General features: G+C 35.6%; 3 protein-coding genes across 6 annotated transcripts; 1 reads left to right on the forward strand and 2 right to left on the reverse strand.

Annotated features, from left to right (window-relative positions):
- Positions 1-362: 362 nt before the first annotated feature.
- On the reverse strand, positions 363-4,721 carry LOC131001590 (mannose-6-phosphate isomerase 1-like). The gene is made up of 5 exons (XM_057928087.1): positions 3,893-4,721; positions 3,311-3,478; positions 2,029-2,241; positions 1,090-1,356; positions 363-949 (listed from the first exon to the last, which is right to left on the reverse strand). The coding sequence occupies exons 1-5, from the start codon at positions 4,253-4,255 to the stop codon at positions 608-610; spliced, it is 1,353 nt and encodes a 450-aa protein (XP_057784070.1). The 5' UTR covers positions 4,256-4,721; the 3' UTR covers positions 363-607.
- A 9,363-nt stretch (positions 4,722-14,084) lies between these two features.
- LOC131001620 (elongator complex protein 5) lies at positions 14,085-19,235 on the forward strand. Of its 3 annotated transcripts, none has more exons than XM_057928154.1 (11): positions 14,085-14,388; positions 14,494-14,583; positions 15,691-15,909; positions 16,038-16,127; positions 16,249-16,415; positions 16,515-16,561; positions 16,928-16,997; positions 17,905-18,131; positions 18,270-18,359; positions 18,524-18,599; positions 18,753-19,235. In XM_057928154.1, exons 3-11 carry the CDS (start codon positions 15,743-15,745, stop codon positions 18,932-18,934), a joined length of 1,116 nt encoding a protein of 371 aa, XP_057784137.1. In that variant the 5' UTR covers positions 14,085-14,388; positions 14,494-14,583; positions 15,691-15,742; the 3' UTR covers positions 18,935-19,235. The 3 variants fall into 3 exon arrangements, with proteins under 3 accessions (XP_057784137.1, XP_057784138.1, XP_057784139.1); XM_057928155.1 differs by having other exon boundaries at positions 15,699-15,909; XM_057928156.1 differs by having other exon boundaries at positions 15,711-15,909.
- LOC131001671 (uncharacterized) lies at positions 19,158-22,335 on the reverse strand. 2 transcript variants are annotated; one of them, XM_057928238.1, is made up of 11 exons: positions 22,189-22,335; positions 21,982-22,108; positions 21,320-21,415; positions 21,082-21,166; positions 20,833-20,954; positions 20,676-20,700; positions 20,502-20,585; positions 20,385-20,414; positions 20,203-20,305; positions 19,826-19,890; positions 19,158-19,432 (listed from the first exon to the last, which is right to left on the reverse strand). In XM_057928238.1, the coding sequence occupies exons 2-10, from the start codon at positions 22,072-22,074 to the stop codon at positions 19,827-19,829; spliced, it is 702 nt and encodes a 233-aa protein (XP_057784221.1). In that variant the 5' UTR covers positions 22,075-22,108; positions 22,189-22,335; the 3' UTR covers positions 19,158-19,432; position 19,826. The 2 variants fall into 2 exon arrangements, with proteins under 2 accessions (XP_057784221.1, XP_057784220.1); XM_057928237.1 differs by having other exon boundaries at positions 21,982-22,320.
- Between the last annotated feature and the right edge of the window lie 2,394 nt (positions 22,336-24,729).

A 24,729-nucleotide genomic window follows, 5' to 3' on the forward strand; every position in this document is an offset into this window, starting at 1 on the left:
CTGCATGGGTTTACGGTTTTTACTGCTCTTTATTAAATGAAGTTTTGCCTAAATTGAACTTTTGATTTATACATTTGTTAGAACCTGGATATTATTGTATCTTGGGTTTATAATCGTAGTAAGATTTGTTATTAATTTGCTCGGACTTGTGTTCACCATTTTAACGGTTGTGTTAATCAAATTCTTCATTACATTTGAGTTTCTCAGTAGATTTATCATTTACTATGAAAATGTCTTCTTTTGAAATTTGAGGCACTCGGATACTCTCTACCTGTTAGTCTAGATAGTCTCTCTTACAATTATTTGGATTTTGACCCTCGATGAGCAATGACTTGATAATCAGAGATGTAATTTGTCAACAATTTTATATGATGAATCACGTAGAAGCATCAACCATTCATTGCACGTACTGCGATGATTGTGTGTTACATTACACAAGTTTTTGCCTTATTTTAACTAGAAAAACTAAAAAAATTCCAGTTAAGAAAATGGTGGCGAGATGGGCACGTTCCGCTTGAATTCATATCTCTTTATTCTATATGTGATGTATAACTAGTTGTGAATTTACACGTGACAGATCCATATAGGAAAAACAGGAGCCCGTTTACTAGAGCACCAGTTTTGCTGCGAAGTTGTCAGATTTGTCCAAAACCCTGCTGTTAACTCCAGCTCTATACACAATGGATGCTGAAAGAGTTTCAAGAGTGATGTCAGTGCTTGCAGGTGCGAACAGCACATCACCTTCGGCAATCACCTCCTTACAAGAACCAGCGTGCATGCTTCCTTCTCCTTCAACCACCACAAAAACAGAAGGACCAGGAACCGCTGGAATAACAGTAGATGCTTCCTCGGGAATATTATAACAGTCGACCTCAAATTCATCGAATGGAGGGATATATTTCACGGTATAGGGATTTGTGGGAACTCCGGGGAGGATTTCTGGAAAAGTCTGCAAAAAAAATTGAGGTCCTAGCATGGTTAACTAACAATCAAAAGCGTGCATGCATTGTGATGAACAATTATTTACATTTGGCAATGGAGATAATCCCCAAAAACTCTTTAGAGGGCTCGTTTTAATCATCAGATTACCTGTTTGTATGTCAGCATTGAACAGAGAGTTTGGACGTCCCTGTTCTTAGGAGTGAGACCAGCACGAACAACATTGTCTGATGTTGCCATGCACTCTACACATTCACCCTGTATATAAGCATGTGGTTCATTTGCTGCCAAGTATAAAGCTTCACCCGGGTTCAGTTTCACATAGTTAAACAAAAAGGCTGCTATCACACCAATGTCACCGGGGTATTGCTTTTCTAGCCGTAAAACCAGCTCTTCCTTGTCAGTCAGCTCCATTACCTGTCAGAAATTACTCTCTGATTTATGCAATTTTTTGGCACAATAAATAATATCATTACAATCTAAACACAATAAACTGGCTCATATATAATTAGTTTATTCAAGTTTGCTTGAGATAAGCTGTGATCATATTAATTTTATTGATAAAAGAAATAAATCTAAAAACTGGGCCATTTAACATTTCCAAACTTTGGATAGATAGCTCAAGATCTTGAAGGACAGAGTAAAGGGATTCAATGGTCAGAGAGGAAGCAAAGCTTCTGCCTCAGCAAGGTTTATAAAATCCTGTATTTCAAAGACTATAAGATGATGGCTGATCATATCAAATTGCTTAAAAAATCATAGATAACCTTAGAGGTAAGGTTTCCTTGGCTAACAGCCATGCTTCTGCTTGTTAGTTGGATTAAAACTTCTTTGTGTTCATAGGTATTTATCAGAAGGTTACCAAATTTGGCTAGCTAAAGTGGATAACAACAGAGAGAAAACGAAGTTTTTTTGTAGCAGCATGCTAATTGTAATTGAGCTACTAAGTAGAAGCTGCCCTTGTGCAAACTGACGGGAAAAAGAGGGTAAAGGACACCATGAGACCACCTTATAGGCTGAGAAGCGATTTCTCAGCATTTCAAGCATATAGTAAACACCAGTGAACAATTAAAAAAAGAAATTACATACCTGGCCTTTTAGATTCAACCGCCTTATCAACTTGGGAATTATTTCAGATATCACAGTCTTGCTAGCCAACATGAGACCAGTAAATAAGGATTGCAGGACTTCTTTCAGTTTCTTCTCCCCATCGTCTTCACTAGTGTTCAATACTTGAACCGCACATGAATTACCAACCACTTCAGTCATCTCAGGTACAGAGCGAACAACAGTCTTAAGTTCCTAAAACAAAGAGAAATGCCTAAAAAGTAAATGCATTGAACTTTTGAGATTCTGATGTCACCCATTCTTAGTAGTATTCTGCTAGCTTCAATCATCTTCATTCTGAAACTCAGTTTCTTTCTAGCACTCAAAAATGTCCTCAAAATGTAATACATCACAGATTAGTTGTGTTTCAGATTGTACAAATTAATCGACAGTAGGCGAGAGCCAAAAATTGTGTTCCCCAACATTAGGCAAATAATCTACTCCTGTAAGGCCAAAATACCTAATATGGAACTAATGTGGTACCACTCAGATCATTCAAAGTCAATAAATTTGCTAGTTACACATATAATTTCCTTGAATACTAGCTTTAAAGCCAAAATATAATTCTGTTATCAACTATCAGAGGCATTATTGCTGGCTCTCCTCTATCCAGAGGCCAGAGCATCTCACACCAAAAAATTTCATCTCTTTCTCTAGTTCCTTTGTGTTATTGTCATCTCATGCAAGAAAAGCGATGTGAATATGGATCATAAAAATAAGCCATTTTAGCTGATGCTACGGCTGACAATACATAATGCTTGATCTATTCCAGAGCGGAACCCATCACATGAAAGTTGCTACTGGTAGTCTCAAAGCAACCAAGAAAGAATAAATAAGTGCACAGGGGAGAAAATCCATCCAGATTCAGCAATCAGTTTCACTATATATAGTTCGACCTAGCATTCAACAAATCATAATCAGAAACTATTTTGTATAGTAGAATTAGAGAAAACCTTGCATAGAACCAAAAAGGAAATATCATCAGACCATAAGTCAGACAAAGAACAGAACAGCCACTCAAACCACTTAATTAATGGCTTTAAAAACAATATGAAGGGAAATACGGCATAAACGCCCTGAACTAGACTGGAAATCGCCACATCGCCACCAGGGGCAGACCCCCAAAACATTAAACCACTCCAGACAAAGTAAGGGTGCTGTACAAGTATTCTTGAACACGTTTAGAAAGATTTCCAGTTCCAAATAAAAAAAGGAAAAATCTTATCTTAATCTAATAAAACCAGAGATGAGCTAGTTAAACTACCTCAAGACCAACAAATCCACACAGCGCCTCAAACTCAGTGAGTGCCAAAGCCATCTCCGGCTTGTGATTACCGTCCTTGTACACTCCTGGCTGCTGCTTGTGCAGAATTGGAGCCAAATCCTTGTCAGGATGAGCCTGTATCGACAGAGCCTTTTCCACTGAAAGTACCTAATTAAAGTTCACAATTCGTTTCAATTTCTCATCAGTTACTTTCAATTTTCTCAAAAAGCACTAGGCATTACGACGAATTCCAAATCTATCAAATACAAACAGAACTGGCTGTATAGATGTTACGCCTGCTAAATTGAAATTGGCATAGCATGGGTACGATTGATCGTAGAATAGTGGATAAGATAAAGAACGTGGCGTAGTTCACCGCCGTAGATTTGCATTGCAATCTGCACATATACATGGTACGTGTGTATACGGATTGTATAAAATGCATCTGATTCAGTTCTTAGGTACAGCATCGATAGAATCGAAAAATGGAGCAACGACACCTAACATCAATTTCTTCAGAAATACGCGCAGTAAATTCCTAAAAAAACAGCGGCAAAACCGAAGAAATTTTTGAAAAATTACCTTGAACAGGAAAGGAAGAGTAGGTCCCCACTTCTGCAACACCTTATCCCCTAGCACACTCGGATTCCTCTCAATCCAGTCCTTCAGACTAACAAAATCCCCCTGCTTACGATCACAGCCGTCCCTCCCCTCCACACCACTATTCCTCACTCCGCCAGTCGCCTCCGCCGCTGCAACGACGTAGGACGGCCCTGACTCGTGAGTTCCTATCCAGAACTCAGCATAGGGCTCTCCTCCGTCCACCTCCTCCCCACTGTTCTTCGCATACAGCCGCGCCACCGCCGATTCTTCCCCGAGCTTTCCCCAGTCATAGTTCTTAACAGAGCACTTGAGCCTGACAATTCCAGGAATTTCCGCCCCCATGGAAATGGAATGTCAAAGTCTAGAGAGAGAAATGAAGTGGAATCGGAGGAAGAAGAAATTGAGTAGACTGTAGAGGACGAAAGGAGATTGAGTCCATTGGAGAAAAGAGAGCGGTTTTTGAAGACAACCGAATCGAGAGGGAAAGGCTAGAGAGAGAGAGAGGGAGCTGACGGAGGAACAAAATATTGTTGGCGTTATCGTTAGATTGGAAACGGCGGGTGATGACTCGGTGGGTCGGTGGCGCAAAGCGTCAGCGAGTTGACAAAGTTTTAGCAGTAACGGCGTTTGACAGTTTCCACAAACCAAGGCTACGTCAGAATTCTTGGGACCCATCTGGTTACTTGCATGCCAACCCAACTTGCTTGAGTCAATATTTTTAAATTAATTTATAGGATAAGGTCTTTTTCATGTTTTTTTTTCTTCATATATATAGAAACTCTTTAGCTAATAATATAGAGGTTTTATGAAGAAGATTAGAGTAATACTCATGTGACTCACGCATGTGAATATAGTATTTGGGAAAGGTTCAAAACCTTTAAATAAAATGAGAACGAATAATTATTTTTAACTCTATAATAATAAAAATTTATGATAAACATATTATTTTAATGAATGAATGTAATTTTAAGCTTTGAATTTTAAAGAGAGCGAAAAATTTATATTTTCTAGATCCATTAAATTTATAAATTTTATAAAAAAATATAGTATTACTTTTACTTTATCAAAAAAATATGCTTCTCGCCATAATTGATGTGGAATAAATCATACATAGCGCTGACTCTCTCGTCCAATTCATGAATAATTAACTAAAATCGACTAAAATAAATCAATTTCTAGAGATTCTCCTTTTTTTTTTACCCTTTTTGTATTCTTCTATAAATAGTTCTATCAATACATTTGTAAAGTTTACGCTATTTCATATATACATAAAATATCCTCTTCTTTAACAGTTTTTGAAGATCTTCTGCATTATTTTCCTTTAGTTTATAAATATTTAAGTTAAGTGTTGTTAGTTGATTCACCAATAATCACACCATATAGTATTTATCTTATCTGTTCTTTTATTTTATTGCGAGCTAGTAACATTGTTAGTGCCGTAAAAATACTATTAATATAGTATTATAGTACGAGCAATTGCATCGCTCATTATTTGTGAACACGGATTATTTCAATACTACATGTTAGCATATTTTTAAATATTATTTTTATTATAACACCCCTTAAATTGTTATTAGTATCATATTTTTAGATTGCATAAAATTTTATATAGACGGATAAAAAGAATAAATTGAACTTTAATGATGTCAATCTCAATAACACTTTTTAATATATTAGAATTTAAAAGATGACGTGGATTATTTTCAAGATCGAGTGGTCTAATAAGTTGGTGGCCAACCTTACATATGAGTTATTTGGTACTTGACTTATTTATCAAATACTCGATCCGTCCCACTAGAATTGGCACTCTTGAATTGGGCACGAAGATTAAGAATAAAGGGTTAAGAGTGTAAAGTAGGTATGGTCCACTTATTTTATGTGAGTAGAGAAAGTAGGGACCGCATACTATTTTAGAAAAGTGTCAATTCTAGTGGGACAAACAAAAAAGACAAATGCGCCCATTCTAATGGGACGGAGGGAGTACATTATAGTTCGATGCAATTTCTACAGTTGAAGTTTACATTTCGATAATATTTACAACATATATATAAATATATAAAAAGCGGATTGGTCTAAGGTTAACATCAAAGAAATGATTTGTAATAATTTGGTACTTGTATATGCATGTGAGCTGTGATGTAGCAATATGAATTTCGATGAGATCAAACGTGAAGTCGTTATCACCAGAAAACGTCGCTTTTTTAGTGTCAAATAATGCAAAAACGTGTTTAGAGCGGTATCGGATGCTTCGCCTCTTTTTTGTGCGCATTTGAAACTCCCACGTCTCGACTCAGCCGATGCTTATGCTTATATACTCTATCCGCATAGATCCCGTGCGCATCCATCAATTAAATATGCCCTTTTTCTCATCAAGAATATGGCGTAGCAATCAAAACTATTGAAGCATATACCATGAATTTTATCCATAAATATTTAATTGTTTCGTTACTATAGATTTGATTTGGTGAAAATAAATTGTTGAATGTGTTATAACGGACGATTATATTTATCTAGAACTATTTTTTTATAGACTTCAAGCTGTTACTTGAATTGGATCCCCACCACAAGTACTATAGTAATTTTGTAAGGGTTAAGATTTGATATTCCTTGTAATTAACAGAGGAATTTGTGTTGGAGTGCATGGTATTTTTTGGTTTGAATTTTAGTAGGCATGAAGCAAGTGCCGTGTGTGAATGAGATGTAATTGCAAATACTTTTTTTGTCAAAAATATGATCATATAAGCAGGGACGGACCTAGGAATTTAATAATGGTCGGGTGAGATTTCACCGAATGATTTTAATAAAGTAATTGCGAATCTATGGAGTTCTTATCAATTTTTTCGGTTCGATTTTGTTCATTTTTTATTCTTTTTGCAGTAAAGTCAAGTGAACTAAAATTGCATGCCCATGGTTTCAAAGAAAAAGTTGCACGCTCATACCCAATTTTTGATGATTTTGGGCTTAATTTGTTGGGCTTACAAGACGTGGATGTAAGTATTGAATTTCGGCACAAGCGCCCAAATGCGTTGGAATTTGGATTTGAATAAATGTCATGTGTCCTTAGGGGTGTAAACGAACCAACCCACTCGCGAACTATTCAGGGCTCAGCTCCAAAAAAACTCGTTCGAAATTCGTTCGTTTTTTAAACGAGTCGAACTCGAGCCCGAATCCAATCTCGATAAAATTATCGACCTGAACTCGAGCCTGTGCATGTTCGGCTCGTGAGCTCGCGAACATGTTCGGCTCGAACCTATTCGTGAATAGGCTCGCGAATATGTTTGCGAATAAGCTCACGAATATGTTCGCGAATAGGCTCGTGAATAGGTTCATCAAATAATAATTTTATTTGTTAAATATTTTTTAAATAATAAAAATAATACTCATAATTTAAAAAAAATACTACTAACTTGATAAATTATCTATTTATTAAAAATAAATTATAAATTATGATTCATAAACAGTCTAGTAATATATGAACAAATATAATTTTTTTTTATTTTAATGAAACATTAATATATAAATAATTCGAACCGAGCTCGAATTCGAGCTTGAATTTGAAATCGAGCTTGAAATTCTAGCCGAGCTCGAGCTCGAGATAAAGAATAATTAACGAGCCAAATTCGAACCAAACTCGAGCTTGGTATTATATAAGCGAGCCGAGCTCGAGCTCATTTTTTGGCGTGAATTCGAGCTCGAGCCGAACTCGAGCCAAACCAAATCTTCATGAACCGAGCCCGAGCCTGGAGATATTCGGCTCGGCTAGGTTCGTATATAGCCCTATGTGTCCTTCTCAAATATATAAATTTTCAGCGCTAATTCAATCTAAATTGATTACTCCCTGTAACATTCGTTCCATAATAAATGTCCTAGTTTTCTTGTATTTAACATACAAACTATGACACTTGTTATAGAATGGAGGGAGTATTTGTTTGTAAGTACATAAAATATACTTAAATTTTAATTTTAGTCAATATTTTCTTCGTCCATCAGAATATGATTAATTTTTTCATTTTGATTTGTCCATAAAAAATAGAACAATTTTATTTTTGATAAATTTACCTACACGATTCTCTAATTTTAACCCTGAACAGTACCTCTTATTTTACCAAACTTGTCATTAATGAACCCAACCTAATTAAAACTACTTAACCCATCCCCAACTAATTAAATACATCCACTATATTACCACTAAATTAAAACTAACCCAAGGCAATTAAACACCCCACCCACTTGTTAAGGTTAAACCTGCAAAGTATGCTTTAGCTTTAGAGATGCTTGTATTTTTATATCCTATTTTACTAATAAGTAATTAAAGGTTAAACACTCAAGTAACTAATTACTTTAACAATATAATAAAAGTGAGAATTTTATTCCACTTACAACATATTCAACCAATTTCTTAAAACTCGTGAAATTATGAGAAAGAATATTTTTTGGTGGACGAAGGGAGTATTATTTTTTGGTCAATTGATACATGGACTATCAATATTTTAGTATTTGGCCAAAATTAAAATTTCAGTAACAATTAACCTACGTAGATGCCGAAATTTTATCATGCGACACTTGAATCGATAATTAAAATGTTGTAATATTTATATAATACAAAACGACGTTGTTTTCTTTCTCTAAAATAAAATCACGCTCTCAGAACCCTATTGCTTCCAATATAACAACAATACGACGTTGCTTTTATGTTATAAGTATATAAAAACACAACGTTTTAAGTATTGACTGAAATATTATTAATAAATTCCGGCATCCATTAAGATTAATAATAAAAAAAATAGTCCCTCCATCCATGAAAATTGTAATTTAATTTGGAGGGCACGAATTTTAATAAATAGTTGAGAGATGTGTATAATGTGTAGAATGAGGTTCACCAAAATTGAGTGGAGAAATGATCCACCAAAGTTGACGTGTTAAATGATTATATATTTTGTAAATATTGAGTGTGAGTGAAATTTAAAATATATGGGGTAGTTTCCAAAAAATAAAATACTTCAATTTTTATGAAAAGGTGGAAACAATCAGAGCAACCACAGTAGTTAGCCCCTTAAAAGGGCTCTTAGGTGGTCTCCACCACTTAATAGTAACTTCCACACAATGGAGCTCTCTACATTCGGGCCATCTAATTTTATTTTCTATTTTATTTTTATTTTAAAGCAAATATCAATTTAAACCTCAAACGTCCGTAATAATAATAATGGCGTAATTACTTTAATTATGCCTATAATGATAAATAACTAATTAAACATCGATAATATTAATTAAAGATGTGACATGAACAAGTCGCAATTTGAGTACGTTGATTCAAAACTTAACAACGCAATATCTTGTTATCGATGTTCTTGATAAAACCTTAAACTCAACAATTCGTCATTCATATCAAGTGGTTCTTGTTTGAGAATCACATATATTGAATTTAATACTTCATACTGAGAGGATTTGAAAACCTTTCTAGTAAACAAATCACCTAACTGAATTAAAATACTAGTATGTTGCACAAACATACATGGTATTCCACGACAAAGGAAATCCTCCTCAAGTTCTCGTGTTCTCCAAGTTTTCAGCATCCTCTAGAAGCTAATAACCGATTTAACCATTGTTTCCACATATTATACATATTAGTGAACCATTTATTCTCGGCCAAGCAATGCTCGTCAATCGTATCTCTCCAACATGTTTTAAACTGTTCCTCGCATTCACAATTATTCATACAACAAACCAAAGCCTTTTAAAATCCTTATTCATATAAAGTTTACCAAAATGCTTGACAACATTACATATACAACACTGCTTTTTGCCAAAATATATGATCGTATGTGTTTTGTTTGTGATCTTGTGTTTGTATGTGATTTTTAGTACAAAAATATGCTCATAGACAATGGACTTATACATCTGTTGTAGTTGGTGAAAAGTTACTCCTTCAAATATTTCTGACGTTTTCTTGAAGTTCATTTTTGTTTCTTCAAGGTGAGGTAGAAGTTCTTGCTTCTGAGACTGTAGAAGTTTCAGTATGTTGATCACTTTGCGCTCTTGAACGTTTCTTCTATCAGCTTCGTCTTTGTCTGAGATATAGCGCATGACATTCCTTTGAGCATCTCGCACATAGAGAATCTCTCTGATGATTTGCCTGTGCTCCCTAAGGAGATTTTCAAATCTCATTCTTAGGTCTTGATACTCTTGTCGAGCTTGATCATATTTGCAAGTTTCTCCTGGGGGTGAGTGGGTTGGACTCTGGCTTTCTTCTGGAAATATAAGTCTGTCGTTGATGTCTGAATCCAATGGCCCAATCTCAAGTCCGTTAACTCCTCGAAAGAATGTTTTGATATAGTCGCTGGAGGAGTCTTTCTTGATCCTGTTCATGAGGTAAAGACAAAGAAACACACAGGAACGGAGAGAAGAGCACGGAGCATGCAAAACTAAGAAAAATCTTGAAAAGATTTTAAGAGTTGAAAATAACCCTCTGAAGGATCTAGTTCAGATAGAAGCTAATCAAAACATAATTGTTCTGGCGAACAACCTGCTCTGATACCAATTGTTAGGTCCGAAGGGTCTCGAATAGGTGTATGAGGGGGGAATACACCTATAGGCTATTTTTCGATCTTTACAAGATATCAAAACGAAACTTCAAACACAAACTCAAACATATGTTTACTGAAAAGAGTTTTGACCAAAACAGGGTTGACGACTGATACTGAACACTCTTCAGTAAGGAGTTATCAGTTAAGTCAAAAGACCTTAACTGATACACGTAAGGCTTCAGTCGAGTTTGATAAAAGGAGATGTTATGAATCTTACTGACTATCAGAAGATGGATCATCAGTCATACTGATAACACACGCAACGGAAAACTTTTGTTTCGCAATAGCCTGTGAGTTAAGCACGTTGTTAGTCTTTAGGTTTCTCTTTGCTATTAATCAATTTTCAGTTTACGAAAAGAATAGCACAAGTAAGAAAGTAAATACTGAAAGCTGTAAATAACACAGAGATTTTTACGTGGTTCGAAAAAATACTTCCTACATCAACGGTCGGTTGATCAGACCAACAACTTCACTGGGCAAGTGCTTACGGGTGCACTGCAAACCTGAACGTGTGCTTACAGGTGCACACAACCGAAACAACCGAAGATCCAATCTTCAGTACCAACACACCTTGTTGGATTTCTCACTCCTAGCACGCACTGGGCACTAGGATCTCACGGAGGCAGAACACCTTTCTGAACTCCTTAGCAACACAAACACTCGATTCAGTCGGTTAAAGGGAGGTTTGAAAACTTGCCAACTAAACTTCAAAGAACAAGTTCTTTGCAATTAGTTTGACCTAGGCTTTGAATGAACAATGTTTGCCTAAGATCTAAGAGAATGTATGTAATTAGCAGTGATTGGTTTTTGGCTTTGGGATTCTCTTCTTCGATTCAAACTTTGGAGAGTTTGGGCTTTAGCTGAGAAACAATTTTGGCAGCGTTTCAGCTTATGTCGTTGAATCGGTGAAGATTGAAGTGATCCTCGAGCGCTATTTATAGGAGAAGTTTTGAATAGATCCGTTGGCGGAGAAGGTCTTCAAGATTTCTTCCGTTAGAGAGTAATTTGAACTTGGGCTTCAATCTTTGAGGTTCCTTGTTTGGTGAGAACGGCTATGTTGAAGAGCAGGAGATGCGACATCTCTGAAAAGGTAATCACCAAAGAGGAATGACCTCTGCAGAGAAAGGACGATCTTGAGATCTCTGCATTTAATGCGGTTGTCCTTCTGGAGTGTGTGACTTCCTTTGAACGTTGGAGGTTCAGTCCGAGGAAGAATGTTTAACTGATACTTGACTTTAGTATCAGTCCGCTGATTCCATGTGGCACGCATTAAGTAATCAGTCAAAACTGATTATTCGACTGATGTTTCAGTCGGCAACTTCAGTCTTCAGTCTTCAGTCCTTCGTTCTTCAGTTTTCAGACTTCAGAACAGCAACTAAACTAGAAAAAGAACTCTAACACTTGAGTTCAAGTAGTTCTAGTCTATTACAAAAGAAACCTATTGATTTTGATATCATCAAAACAAGGATTAGGATATTTCGTTAAGTTCCCAACAAATATGACGGGTCACTCAACCATTTCTCAGTCAGATATTCCATCAGCTTGTTAGTATCTCCGTTAGTAACTTTTTTCATTTTTCTATGGTCCCTATTCAACTCATTATAGACATCTTTTCGTAGAAATCCAATATTTGCGCGACTCCCCGATTCAGTCTCCATAAAACGGTAAGCACGACTCACACCTATACCACTAGACGTCAAGGCTATAAGCAAAGTCTTCTTGGACTGAGACATAAGCGGGCTGAACGAAGCAGGTAACTGTCACTGGGGTGGAGCAGTTTATGGTTGTGCTGCTTCATAAAAACAGTAACTTTCCATGGCGAATCAACATCCTCCCTACAAACACGCAACTTCGCCTTACAATTACTACGATACGACTGTTTTTATAAATCGACACTCTATCCCTTGACCGCTTATCATTCGGATACAATTTATAACGAACAATCCTTGTGTCGAGGAAATAGCCTTGAGTACCTTTCATAACCGAAAACCCACTTAAACGTGCATACTCACGGTACAATACGTGGACTTCGTCCAAAGTAACGACAAGATATCCTACATTTAACAAATCTTTTACCAACTCTTCGAAACTTGGACAGAGTACTCACTTTCTTCAATGTCATCTTGGGGACCATTATCGTTATAATGATTCATAGGAATATAATCATCTTCATCGTGAACATCTTCACCATCGTCAACGTCTTCACCACCATCACCATCTACATCTTTTTCAACATCTTCCTCGTAATAACGTTCATGATCAACACAAGTGAAGTCCAAAATTTGATAAGCCGATTCCACATGCTCACATCCCGCCTTATTATTATGGACGTCGTCACTACCAACATTACCACTAATATTATCATCATCACCTTCGACTCCGCAACAAATATTCAAATCGAAGCTCATTTAGCCTAAATCCACATAAGATGTATCTGCACCGAATTCAAAATATAATGTTAATTTAACAATAATTAAAAAAATGACCGACCATTCACGATATAAACACAATGAATATAAAGGACACAAACTAAGCATTTTAAGGAGCTTCTGTGTATGAACATAAAAACTTCTTTCAATTCTAGCTTCGATTCATTGATAAAACATAACAGTCGTTCATATAATAGAATTTTTTTTATCTAAAAATTACTCCCTCCGTCCCACAAGAGTGTGCATCACTTTTGGTTGCACGAGTTTTAATAAAATGTTAGATGAATGTACTGAGAATTGAAAAAGTGATTCACTTTATTATAAAATAAGAGTAAGAAATAAGGAGTTAGTGGTGGAGTAGTGTCCAAAAATGACAAATGCACACTCTTGTGGGACATCCCAAAATAGAAATAAGGACACACTCTTATGGGACAGATGGAGTAAATAAATATGAGAAATTAATTACCACTATCATCACAATAACATAACATTAACTTCGACACTCATGTTACCCTACCATTACAAATAGGATTTAACAACCATGACAATAACGATAACAAGTATCAAACAATAAATATCACATCACAACTGTAAATGTTTACCTATTTACAACTACAGAAATTCATTCACGCTTAACACTTTACACATCAAATGACTGTCGATGTAGAGCAATCTAATTCGAACAAATACTCTAATAAATAAATTGAGACCACGGATAAATGAAAGACGCTTATGCGTGAAGCGAAATCACCGGAAATTAAATTACAATGTCAAAAAATGAATAATACATCAAAATTGGATGTTGGCTAACGTTAACAAAAATCTACGGCTGAAAATTAATCTGATTACAAATCAAAATCATCTACAGTCGAAATGTTTCCTAGGAATTTTTGAAAACCCTATATCAGACTTAGGTTTTTAGTAGGGAAACGTGTCAAAATCCTGAACATCTACAAATCTCTATGCATAAAGGTGGTATAACGTAAGATGATTTCTTTGCAAACTGGTGGTATTCTAACGTTACAATCCGATTTGGTCAATAAAAAAGCATATAGTACTGAACTTAGTGTCAAGCGACGTGTCGGCATCCTAGCGAGGAAGCGCACCATGCAATAGCTAAGACATTATATAAATAAGGAAATATGACCTATTTGAATTGGGACGGAGGGAAGGGAGTAATAAATTAAAATAATAATGAAATACTAACAAAGAAAACTACCAGACCTTGTTCTGTCGCGTGGTTCTCTCTCTCAGAAAATCTAAACTCGCGCCGCCCTTACTATCTGGCGCTGTGGTCGCCGATTAACCTCGCCACCGCCCCTAGCTCGCTGCTACAATCCCTAACTCTCTCTCACGTGCATAACTCACTCTTTCTCACGCCCTAACTCCGCCGCCCCACCCTCTCGATGCCGCCGTTGAAGCTCGCCGCCGCCGGATCAGTGCATGCCGATCGTTGCTAGAGGTAAGTTGAATGCCTTCTTTATCATCGGATATATGCCTCAGAATATGAACTCCCTGCCCCCCTCACCCTCATTCTCTTGCTATCACCTTGTTCTCTCTCTATCAGAATCTTAACTTGCCGCTGCCCTGAGCCCTCACCCTCTTACGCTGTGGCCGTCAGTCACCGTGCCCTGCCCGCCGTCGTCGTGCTTATAAGGTGAGTTAGCTGCCTCCTTTATCATTGAATATATGCCTGGAAACTATTTGATGAATTGCTTGATAGAACAATCTATTGCTTCATTGAAAGAACGATACTTTTTTAATTTAATCCTTTTTTTTCCTGAAAATTTGTTTAGTTCAGAATTGGAATGATAGTTGTTTGTCTATCTTTTGATTATGTATATGGCTCATTGATGTAAGTTCCTATTTTCTGGTTTTGATTTTGGTTGGGTGTCGGACGCTGTTGTGTGTAATTTGATTTTTATACGACTTTCCACTTTGATAATTGGGATAAAAACAGCTTAAGTCGCCAGAATCCTCTTGTTGCTTTATGTAATTGAGTGATGCAGCAAATATGAAGCTATCCATAGCTCATAAAATTATATACATTTCATTATTGACCATTTGTTATTATAATTTTTTTAGTACCAAAGTTTGACCTCTAAGATGGCCGTGGGGTATAGAATAAGGACAAAAGCAGACGCTACTCCTTCGATTAACACTAAGATATTGTATATGTGCGTGTGTATGTGTGTTTTTCCTTTTCTATTGTTGAAATACTTGTGATATATTTTTCAAATCTTTTCTTTTCCAATCGTGATTAATTTTATATGAAAGGAAGTCAATCTAGATTGAATGATTTATTTAGTTTAGTTTACCAAAGATGAATAAACACTAACATTCATTTCTAAAAAATATCTAGTTGATAATGAAAATGAACCAACACTTAATTCACTGAACATATCTGAAGACAAGCTTAAATCTTAATGCTACGAGAAAGTAGATTTCAAAGAAAACAGTGGCAAAAAATTGCGTGCAGTTTTATCACAGTTTTTACTAATGGTAACAAGGTCCAGCCTATCCTTGCCTTCTTTTTTCTTCTGATCATTTTGGGAGACTAGCTAGTGTAAAGAAAGCTGTAGCTTCACTGTTTGAAAGTTGTTGAATTTGTGGTCTATTTCAGAGCACCATCTAAACCACTTTTCCTCTTTAGATGATAAGGCCAATACACATAACTGATTCATTGGTTTATTTTCGGATTAGTGATTACACATTTTTTAGTTTTCGGATTAGTGATTAGTAATAATAATAATTATAATACCAGGGTTTAAGTTTCCATTTTAGCACATTATCTCCGGCTTCCGCGGCGACGGAACATGGCAGAATGGATTTGCAGGACGCTGCGAGACGGTGGCTTAGAAGGGGAGCATGCCCCCGCTCTCACCATCAATGACACAATCACCTGCTCTTTAGGTTCCTTTGTCTTCGATCACATCCTCTCTCAGCTTTCCTCCTTCATTGACTCCCAAAAATCTCTATCAAGGTCACTCCGAAGCTACAAATCATCCATTTGATTCATTTTTAATCCTATAGACATATATATACCTGCGTGTAGTTTGCAATTTTTTTCGTGCTGAGATTGTGTAATTGCTCGTTTCCCTGTTTCGGCAGTGGCATTGTGTTGGTTGCATTGTCGCGGAGTCCTTTGTACTATGAAAAATTGTTGAAGAGCAAAGGATACGACGTCTCTACAAGTACATGGTTTGAATTTTGATTTGATTTTCCATGTATATATAAATATGAATGCATGATGCATCTATAATTTGGAAATTCGATGAATTATTGATTGTGATGGTGTTGTCCTTGTTTGGAACTGAAATAGGTTTAAGGTTTTGGACTGTTATACGGACCCATTGGGTTGGAAAAGCAAGCTCATGAATAATGGGAGCATTGCCAATGACTCTCTTGGATCTTCAGTGACAGTTAAATTGTGTAAAAATGTTAAGGACTTGGATGGGTTATTGTCATTGATTCTTCAACTTGGAAAAGGTATGCATACTATATAGCTATTAATTTGCTGTTTTTGTGAGGTGTAACATAAATAGTTGGTTGATGATATAACACAATGTGTTGGCTTTGGTTTGGCAGAATTGTCGGCAGATGGAAAAGGAAGGTTTGTGGTTGCGATAGACTCGGTAATTTGGTTCTTTGTCCAGTAATTTTAATTAATCAGAATTTAGGAGAGAATTCGTAAATGTGGAACACCTTTGTAATGCTGAAGTTGCACGCATTCCAACTTTCGACATGTATCAAGGGACAGAAAAATGCAATGGTTTATTATTCAACCACTGCGATTACCCTTAAATGGTAAAAGAGTTTCACATAAATAGCAGAGCATTTTCTTGATTTAATTCATTGGGAATTATTTGCCTCTTTAAGATAAGGTGCAGAAAAAAGTAGGGTGGAAGGGTTCCTCATGTGTAAATTTAAGAATATCAGTTAATCTACATGATATTTGCCCACTAACTTATGCTTGAGTTTTTGCACTTGCTTGTTTTCAGGTTAGTGAGATGCTAAGACATGCGTCAGTTTCATCAGTTGCATCCCTCTTAAGCGAACTTAGGAGTCATGGTATGTAATTTGCTCCTTGTAACAAGTTAGAAGAATCAATTTTATCTATACTGATCTTTGTGTGTCCTACCTAAATCATTGCATTTATAGCATGCCAAGTTAATTTTTCAAGTTAGAGCATATTTATAGGCATAAAAGCATAGGTTTGTAATAAACTATTTACCTACTAAATGTTATTGCTCTGCTTATGCGTAGGGGTTAACTGCATTGTCCATAAAGACCATTGCTTGTGAACTTAACTCCAGCAATCTTCTTTGTTCGGTAAATTGTTCACAAATTTCAGTATTTGGCTCAATGAAATATCCTCAGCCGTATATTATTGTCTCTAAGATTCTAAGATGTAATGTCAACCAAGATGGCGGATTTTCATATGTCATGATCAAACCATGCTAAAAAAACACCGTTACTGATTTCATACTAACTTCCGTATACTCTTTAAACTTCTATGCCATAACAGCATATTTTGAACAATTGAATTTAACCCTGTAACTCCAGGTAAATCAAAATTCACTAGAATCAGAAAGCTTAATTTGTCAGGTGAGGCTTAGGTGGGTGTGATGCAGTTGCTGGCATTATGCAAGTGAAAGGTGGTCTTACCTCTATTTTGGAGTGTGTGAACTCATCCTTCATGATTTGTGACAGCATCATTTGGTTGCATTGGCTCATAAAATCACATAGGCGATCCTTTTTGTTAATCATGATAGAATGATGATATGTTGTTGTAGTTTTGTCTCCACTAACAGATTTAGGGAGACAACTAACAATGGAGAAATGCATTGATATTAGTGTTTCAAAAAAGCAATTGGATAAATTGTTTCTTGCTGTTGTATGGCCTTCTTTAATTCCCCATTGCTTGATCATAAATCCAACATGGATATCTTCTAAGTGTTTTATTTTTTATTACAAGGCCAAGTTTCTAGCTTATTCTGGCTATTACATTCGGATCTGCATGAGAGCCGGGCTACTGCTGCTCTTGAGTACATGTCGTCTATGAAGGCTACTTTAGAACAAATGGTTCAACCAGTGGATGGACTGAGGGGAAATTCTGTTAGCCTCTCCTTGATGGAACATAACTTGCGAAGAGGAAAATTCAGTGTGCACGTTAAACGTCGAAATGGGCGTGTTAGAATGATGGTATTCTCCCATCCTCTTATATAGCAGCCTATGTGGTATTCCTATACATGTTTCACATGCCTATATGGTTTTATTTAGATATTTGAGCACTTCCAATCTCTATGGCAACTTAACTATGAAGAATTTTTTTTATGTTAGGTTGAAGAGCTCTATGTTGAGAATTCGAATCTCAATTTTACACCCTTTTCTACGGCAGATGAAGTAACTGCTCAAAGCCTTGTGCCTAAGGTGGGTTGATTGTTTTTTTCGCTCAGAAATCATTATACAACTCCTTAGGCACAATTTCATAAAGTTGCTCTTTCTAATGAGCTAGTAATAGTATACTCATACAATACCTAAGAAATAGAAATGATTTGTGAATGTTCATATGAAAAAAGGTTCTTTCTTTCCAGGTCCAGTTCAATTTACAGTTATCTGAAAAGGAGCGAAATGACCGAGCAAAAGTGGTCCTTCCATTTGAGCATCAAGGTACTGATTCAGCTTGAATTTATAAATGATTCATTTTTGTCATTCCCTTATTCGACTTAACTTCATAGAATTAGGGGAGGTTCTCTGAATTTGTTAAGCCTGTGAAGGCTTCGATTTTTATCTTTACAGTCACCTTAATCTTTTGTTTCACAGGCAATGGCAAAAACATTCAAATATATGATGGTCGGAAATCTCTCGATGAGAGCAAAGGTTACACTGAACAGATTGGTGTTGAGAAAGAGGAAGGCCGCCGGGGGGAGATAATCTATTTTCGGGATTCAGATGACGAGATGCCCGATTCAGATGAGGACCCTGATGATGACTTGGATATATGATTCTGGGTCCCTTGCTTCTTACCCAAAATGGCAGGATTTATGACTCTAATGTTGTTCTACCAGTTGAGAAAATCTCGCTGTGAAGTCAACCGCCGATCACTACTATATCTCCTGCATCATTTAGGCTGTTGCTACTCCCAGATTAGGCTATGAATAGAGCCTTAAATCTCGTGTTTCTTCTTATGACGATAGTTGAAATTGTACACACTAAATTGCTACTGTATTAGTGAAACCACTTTTGGCATTGAATCATATGTAAGTTTTGAATAATACAATCTGGAAGACGGCAGTTTCCTGAAAATCTAACTGTTGGCTAAATTGGAACCAAAATAATTCAATTTTGTTAGAATGCAAAGCTTGAGGATCAAAACAATGTGCCCCATAAGGGTAGTAGTGTTGTTGATCCTGCAGCCAAAAAATGAATTTGATTGTTGTGGTTGTGGAGTTATAGATGATGTTGTAGCAACTCCTCAATTGGCCAACTCCACTATTTCAACCCTGAAGAAATCAACACTGGAAATGTCAAATACAACAAAATGGCAACTAGTAAACTTTTCTGAGTTTCAGATATGTAACAAAATATCTTCTCCTTTTTCCCTAACTTCAGGATAGTTATGAGATGCTTTGTTATATGTTCTTTTCATATGATATCTATTTCCATTTAATTCCATGGAATTTTATGGAAGGTGAGACTCTGTGATTTACTCTCGAAGAGTTAAAGATTTCATAAAGCTTTGCATCATTTCTCAGTTGTTATCAGGAAAACTGCCTAAGGTTAACTTAAGACTATCAATAATGTGGAATAGTACTAGTAGCCATACAACAACGTATTTAGGCTCATCACATGAATTTGTGTATTTTGGGCAAATATATTACTGCAAGGTAACATACCTCAGGACAAAATGACGAGTCCAAGATATATCGATGCAGAGAGAAACAATAAGGATATCATTCCCCTGCAAGAAGGTTCTATTAGTAAGTACAGTTAAATCTCAAATTCTTTAACAAGAGAAAAACATTGAGCTGCCTACGAGGAAGTTAAGTATACTTTTTCTTTCTCAAATTCATTTCATAAGTGATTTGGTCATCACATTAGTGGCTTCAGCTTCAAGGACACAAACTTGGATACGGAAATAAGTATAGGTTATTATGGCAGATCAATTTATTAATTAAAGAATTTCATACTATTTGAAGTATGTACTAAGGATACTATGTTGTTTCTGATCATATCCTACGTAAATCGTTTGGATTTATACATGTATACATACCAGATAACTCCCCAACCAACTCCTGTACAACATGGGCAAAGTTCTGCAAATTTCTCAGCATCACTTGAGTGAACCCTTCGAGATATCAAATCATCGTATATATCTGCATCATACAACTTGGTCATAGTATGTTCTACTAAGTGATGAGTTTAATTTACTAATGGCGAGAAGTGAGTTTCTACCGTAGATGGAAAACAGACTATTCATAACACCTGCCATCAGAGAAGAATGTGTAAGCAACAGAGGAAAATCTATTGAAAGCCAGTTGAAGAGAACACATGTCATGGATAAGCCTATACCAATGAAGAGAATTATGTAGTGAAGGATACGAACTTTGGTTGTTTCTTGAAGAACCCATACGACAGCAAGAAAAACAATAAATCCTGGTACACAACATTATCCAAGAAATTAATATCTTGAATTTGCAGAAGTTACTACCACATCTCAAGTACAACAATGATTGATTGACTTACCAATACAAAGCCCTCGTAGAGTCCACTGTGCAACATATCAAGGAATCAGTCGATCATCATAATATCATAACATACGCTAGATACTTCCAAATTGGGAATTTGTGATTGAATCATATGAAATGCAGTATATTTCAGTGATTATTTCCTAAGATCTTACATTTTTTGCAATGAAGAGCACAATAAGAAGGGAAAGGATAAGACAACCAGCAGCAATTCTTGAGGTGAGAAGGTTTGTCGAAGCAAGTATGAGAGCCATACCCCAAAACGATGAACCAAGGTCTGCAATAGAAAGCAACAACAAAAAGTCGGCATGCACTTAGATGACAAATTTGGACAATAATTAGATGCAGCAGATGCATCAAAATTAACCAAAAACAAAAACATGTTGTAGAAAAAAAAGTATTACATCCAGCCGGTAAGATCAACCAATATACACCACCACGTGTTTGAGTCATGCCACCTTCATTAGCATGAACTTGAATGCCCTCAACCTACATGTAATAGCATTTTAGATGCCTTAGAATCAACAAAGAGGAATCTATTTTAAGGAGGTACATGAAGCAGAAATATTAACATATTTCCGAAGTCTATTGAACTTCCAAAGTGAATATAAACGCAGCCCTTATGCAATGTTGGATTTCTACCTCACCACATGTAAGCTTGCACGCAATTGCGTGGCTTGCTTCATGAAGAAATACAGTGATGAGCTTGAAAGGTGTCAGCAAAAATGTCCTCCATAACTGTCATCATCAAAACAGAAGATAAAATGGAAGTTATTTCACGAAATGACTTCTCAAAAGTGTGAAAAAGGAGAAAGATCTGGATTCTTCCATTCTATGGCTAAACATTTCACTTAAAATTACAGCACACACAAAAAAACCCCACCATGAAATGCTTGAAGCTTAGAAAACCAGCATTCATTCAAGAAAAAATATGAAGAAGAGAGAGCCAGTTGTGCCTCTTACTTCCTTTTATTTTTAACTTTTTCCATACCAAATTAAGAAATCCAAATTTAAGCTCAACAATCAATACACGTAATTTAGCTCGAATTACTTAGCTAAAGCTTCAAAGTCAAGAAAGCTTCCAAAATGCACCGAATCAAGTAGTATCATAAGCAATTATATCAAAGTGGACTGTGAATCCAGTTTCTCTTTGTCCATCACCAATTTAATTGCTTTTGCAATCAAGCTAAACTAGCAAAATGCCTATGTGCATTTGCTAAAAGCTCTCTAATTTTAATATGCAGCCAAATCTAAACCAATAAAAAGAATGAACTTCAATAAAAGCAGACAAATATATAACTTACAGCAAGGATAACAACGGTGAAGATACCAATGGTTGCTAGAAAACGGACTTGTTCATGCTGACAGCAATTCGTCAGCTCCCAGTTCGGATTCATATTTTCAGATTAAAAGGAGGAAAACAAAAAGAAACTGGAAAAGAGAATAAGAAGAAAAAAAATGTAAAAAGTGTCTAAAATGAAGGGCACTCGAATATACACAGACAACACTACCTTGGTGGGGAATGAGGATCAAGAACCCAATTGAAGGCGATAGTGAGGGGAAAATTTCAAAAAATAAAAAATAAAAAATTAATAACTGAGTCTTGATATTTGAGAAAATTATTTTTTTAAAATTTCGGGGTTATGTTATGCGTGGGAAGCAGGTGCATTATAACGGTATGGGATTAATTGCAGGCAATTGCAGTTTCTCTCACCGAATCAACCGCTGACGTTTGTCGTTTACGGTTGACTATTCTGTCCCTTTTCTTTTTATTTAAAAACAGAATCCTTAAACTCAAATATATATATATATATATATATGAATATATAGGTACATTACATTGTATTCTAGTGTTTCGTAGGAGAGTTGTTAAACAAGAAAAGTTGGAAATTTTGGAGAGTAGTATATTTAATTAGAATACTTTATCCCTTCTTGAATAAGAGTAGTCAGTGGTCAAAATTCCTATATAAAAAAATTACTAATAAGTGTAATCTTATTATATTTAATTATTCTATTGATAATTAATTTAAATAAATAATTTATCTCGAGGACAATAGTGAAACAAATTTTTTGAAAATATTTTATTTAAAATTTTGGAATTATAAAGACAAAATTAGAGACGTTTATTTGCGCTTTGTGCATCGAATGAAGGTGTCACTAATTTATTTCAGGAAATGTAAAGGAAGAGGAAGAAAAAGGAGGGATCGTTTCTATTGGGCTCTTCTCTATTGGGTAAGGCCCAAATTATAGGGCACTACAAGCACTGGGTTAGGCCACCGATTAATAAATTGGTGTTGGTTTATTGACATTTAGCTTTTCTCTTCTTCTTTTTTTGTCAGATAACATCATAACAACTCCTAACTTTTTAGGTAACAGTGTGTTTGAAGGTGTGGTTCCAACTATAAGAGCAAACTGTTATAATGAAAAATAAACATGAAAGTTTCAATTTGCTCGATTCTAAGGCTTGGATAAACAAGATATCCACTTAGAATTTGGAGGGGAAATAAAAGTTGAATCTCTTGTATTGATATCTAATATTAGAGCACATGTGTTGTAGTTGATGATAATGTTGGGATCGGGTCGAAAAACGCAGCGGAAATAATTAATTTTTTTTTCTCGAAATTATAGATGAAATAACTATTATTTCATTCCAACGGCATTAACGACTTCACGTTAACATGATGAGAGAGCGAGAATAGAATCTCATACATTTTCGCTCTCCGGTTGATGTCGGGAATGGAAGCAATCGGTTGCTCGCAGGGATCCAAGCGTATCCCCTCTATCAAGTCCACACTTAGTGTTTGTGTCGAGTGAGAAGTTTTTCGCTAGCAAAACTAATCACTCTTGTGTTCAGGAGAAATCAGAAAACTCAGCAGAAAAAGACTGAGCGGCGAGAGCAGAGAGAGAGAAAATAAAATGCAGAAGACGATTGAATTTAAGGAAACGCGTTCCCCAAATTAACACTGCAGATTAATTCCCTTAATTATGGAAATTATGGAAATTAAAATCCTTCTGCAGTTACGTCTAGTGAACAGACGTCTTTTTATTTTCTTCTTCTCCAATCCGGAGAATATCCGGATATCTTATATCCGGATACAGTTATATATATATCCATATATATATATATATAAATCTGATTTTATTAGATTTAAAATTAATCTAATTAACTTTATCTCTAATTAAATTAATCCTATTAATTTAATATAGAATCAGACTTGTTAATCCGATTATATTCAATAAAACTAATTTAATTGAATATCTAAATTAACTCATTAATTTAGAACAAGTCTCAATTTAATTAATTGAATTAATTAATTGGATTTAACTATTTAAATCAATTCAATCTGACACGTTACACTAATTTGTGTGTGACCCTCTTAGGTTCACAACCAGCACCAGTAATAGGTTTGTAACACATTACAACTTAGTTAATTTATCTGATAAATTAATTCACTTGAAATTAACTATTTAATTTCAAGAGCCTATAAACCATGGGAACATCTAGCAAGTAGCATGGCTATCTAGCACTGTGTGAAATAGCGAGTAAACCTATTTTGATTATGAATCGTCATACACGTACAGTCCTTCTATCATCTAATTTCCCAATTGGATATTGAGTATGGAATTAAATCGAAAACTCAAGATAACCCAATAATCATATTTTCAATTGAATTCAATAACTCTTTAATGAATCATAATTCATTATGCCCTGGCCAAGGTCTTCAAGTTATGAACAATGAAAACTATAGGAAATTCTCTTGTCTCACAAGTAATAGATTCTTTATTGACCACTCATTAATCTCCATATAAGTTCATAGTTCATCCAACATAAAATCTTTAGTGATTGACTAGCAATCAGAAAATATATCAAAATGAAATAGAACTAATACAAGATTACTATGGTGTCTCAAGTCAAAGGACTAATCGTATACTATCATAATATAGTAATTCTTATTTCGATAAAACGAATTCCATATAAGAATTTCTATCGGGTCAGTTCGGTGTACTTGTTCTCCAACAAGCACCCACATATATACACTTACGTCAACTAC

This window comes from Salvia miltiorrhiza, chromosome 8 (genome assembly GCF_028751815.1).
Source record: "Salvia miltiorrhiza cultivar Shanhuang (shh) chromosome 8, IMPLAD_Smil_shh, whole genome shotgun sequence".
Lineage (NCBI taxonomy): Eukaryota > Viridiplantae > Streptophyta > Magnoliopsida > Lamiales > Lamiaceae > Salvia > Salvia miltiorrhiza.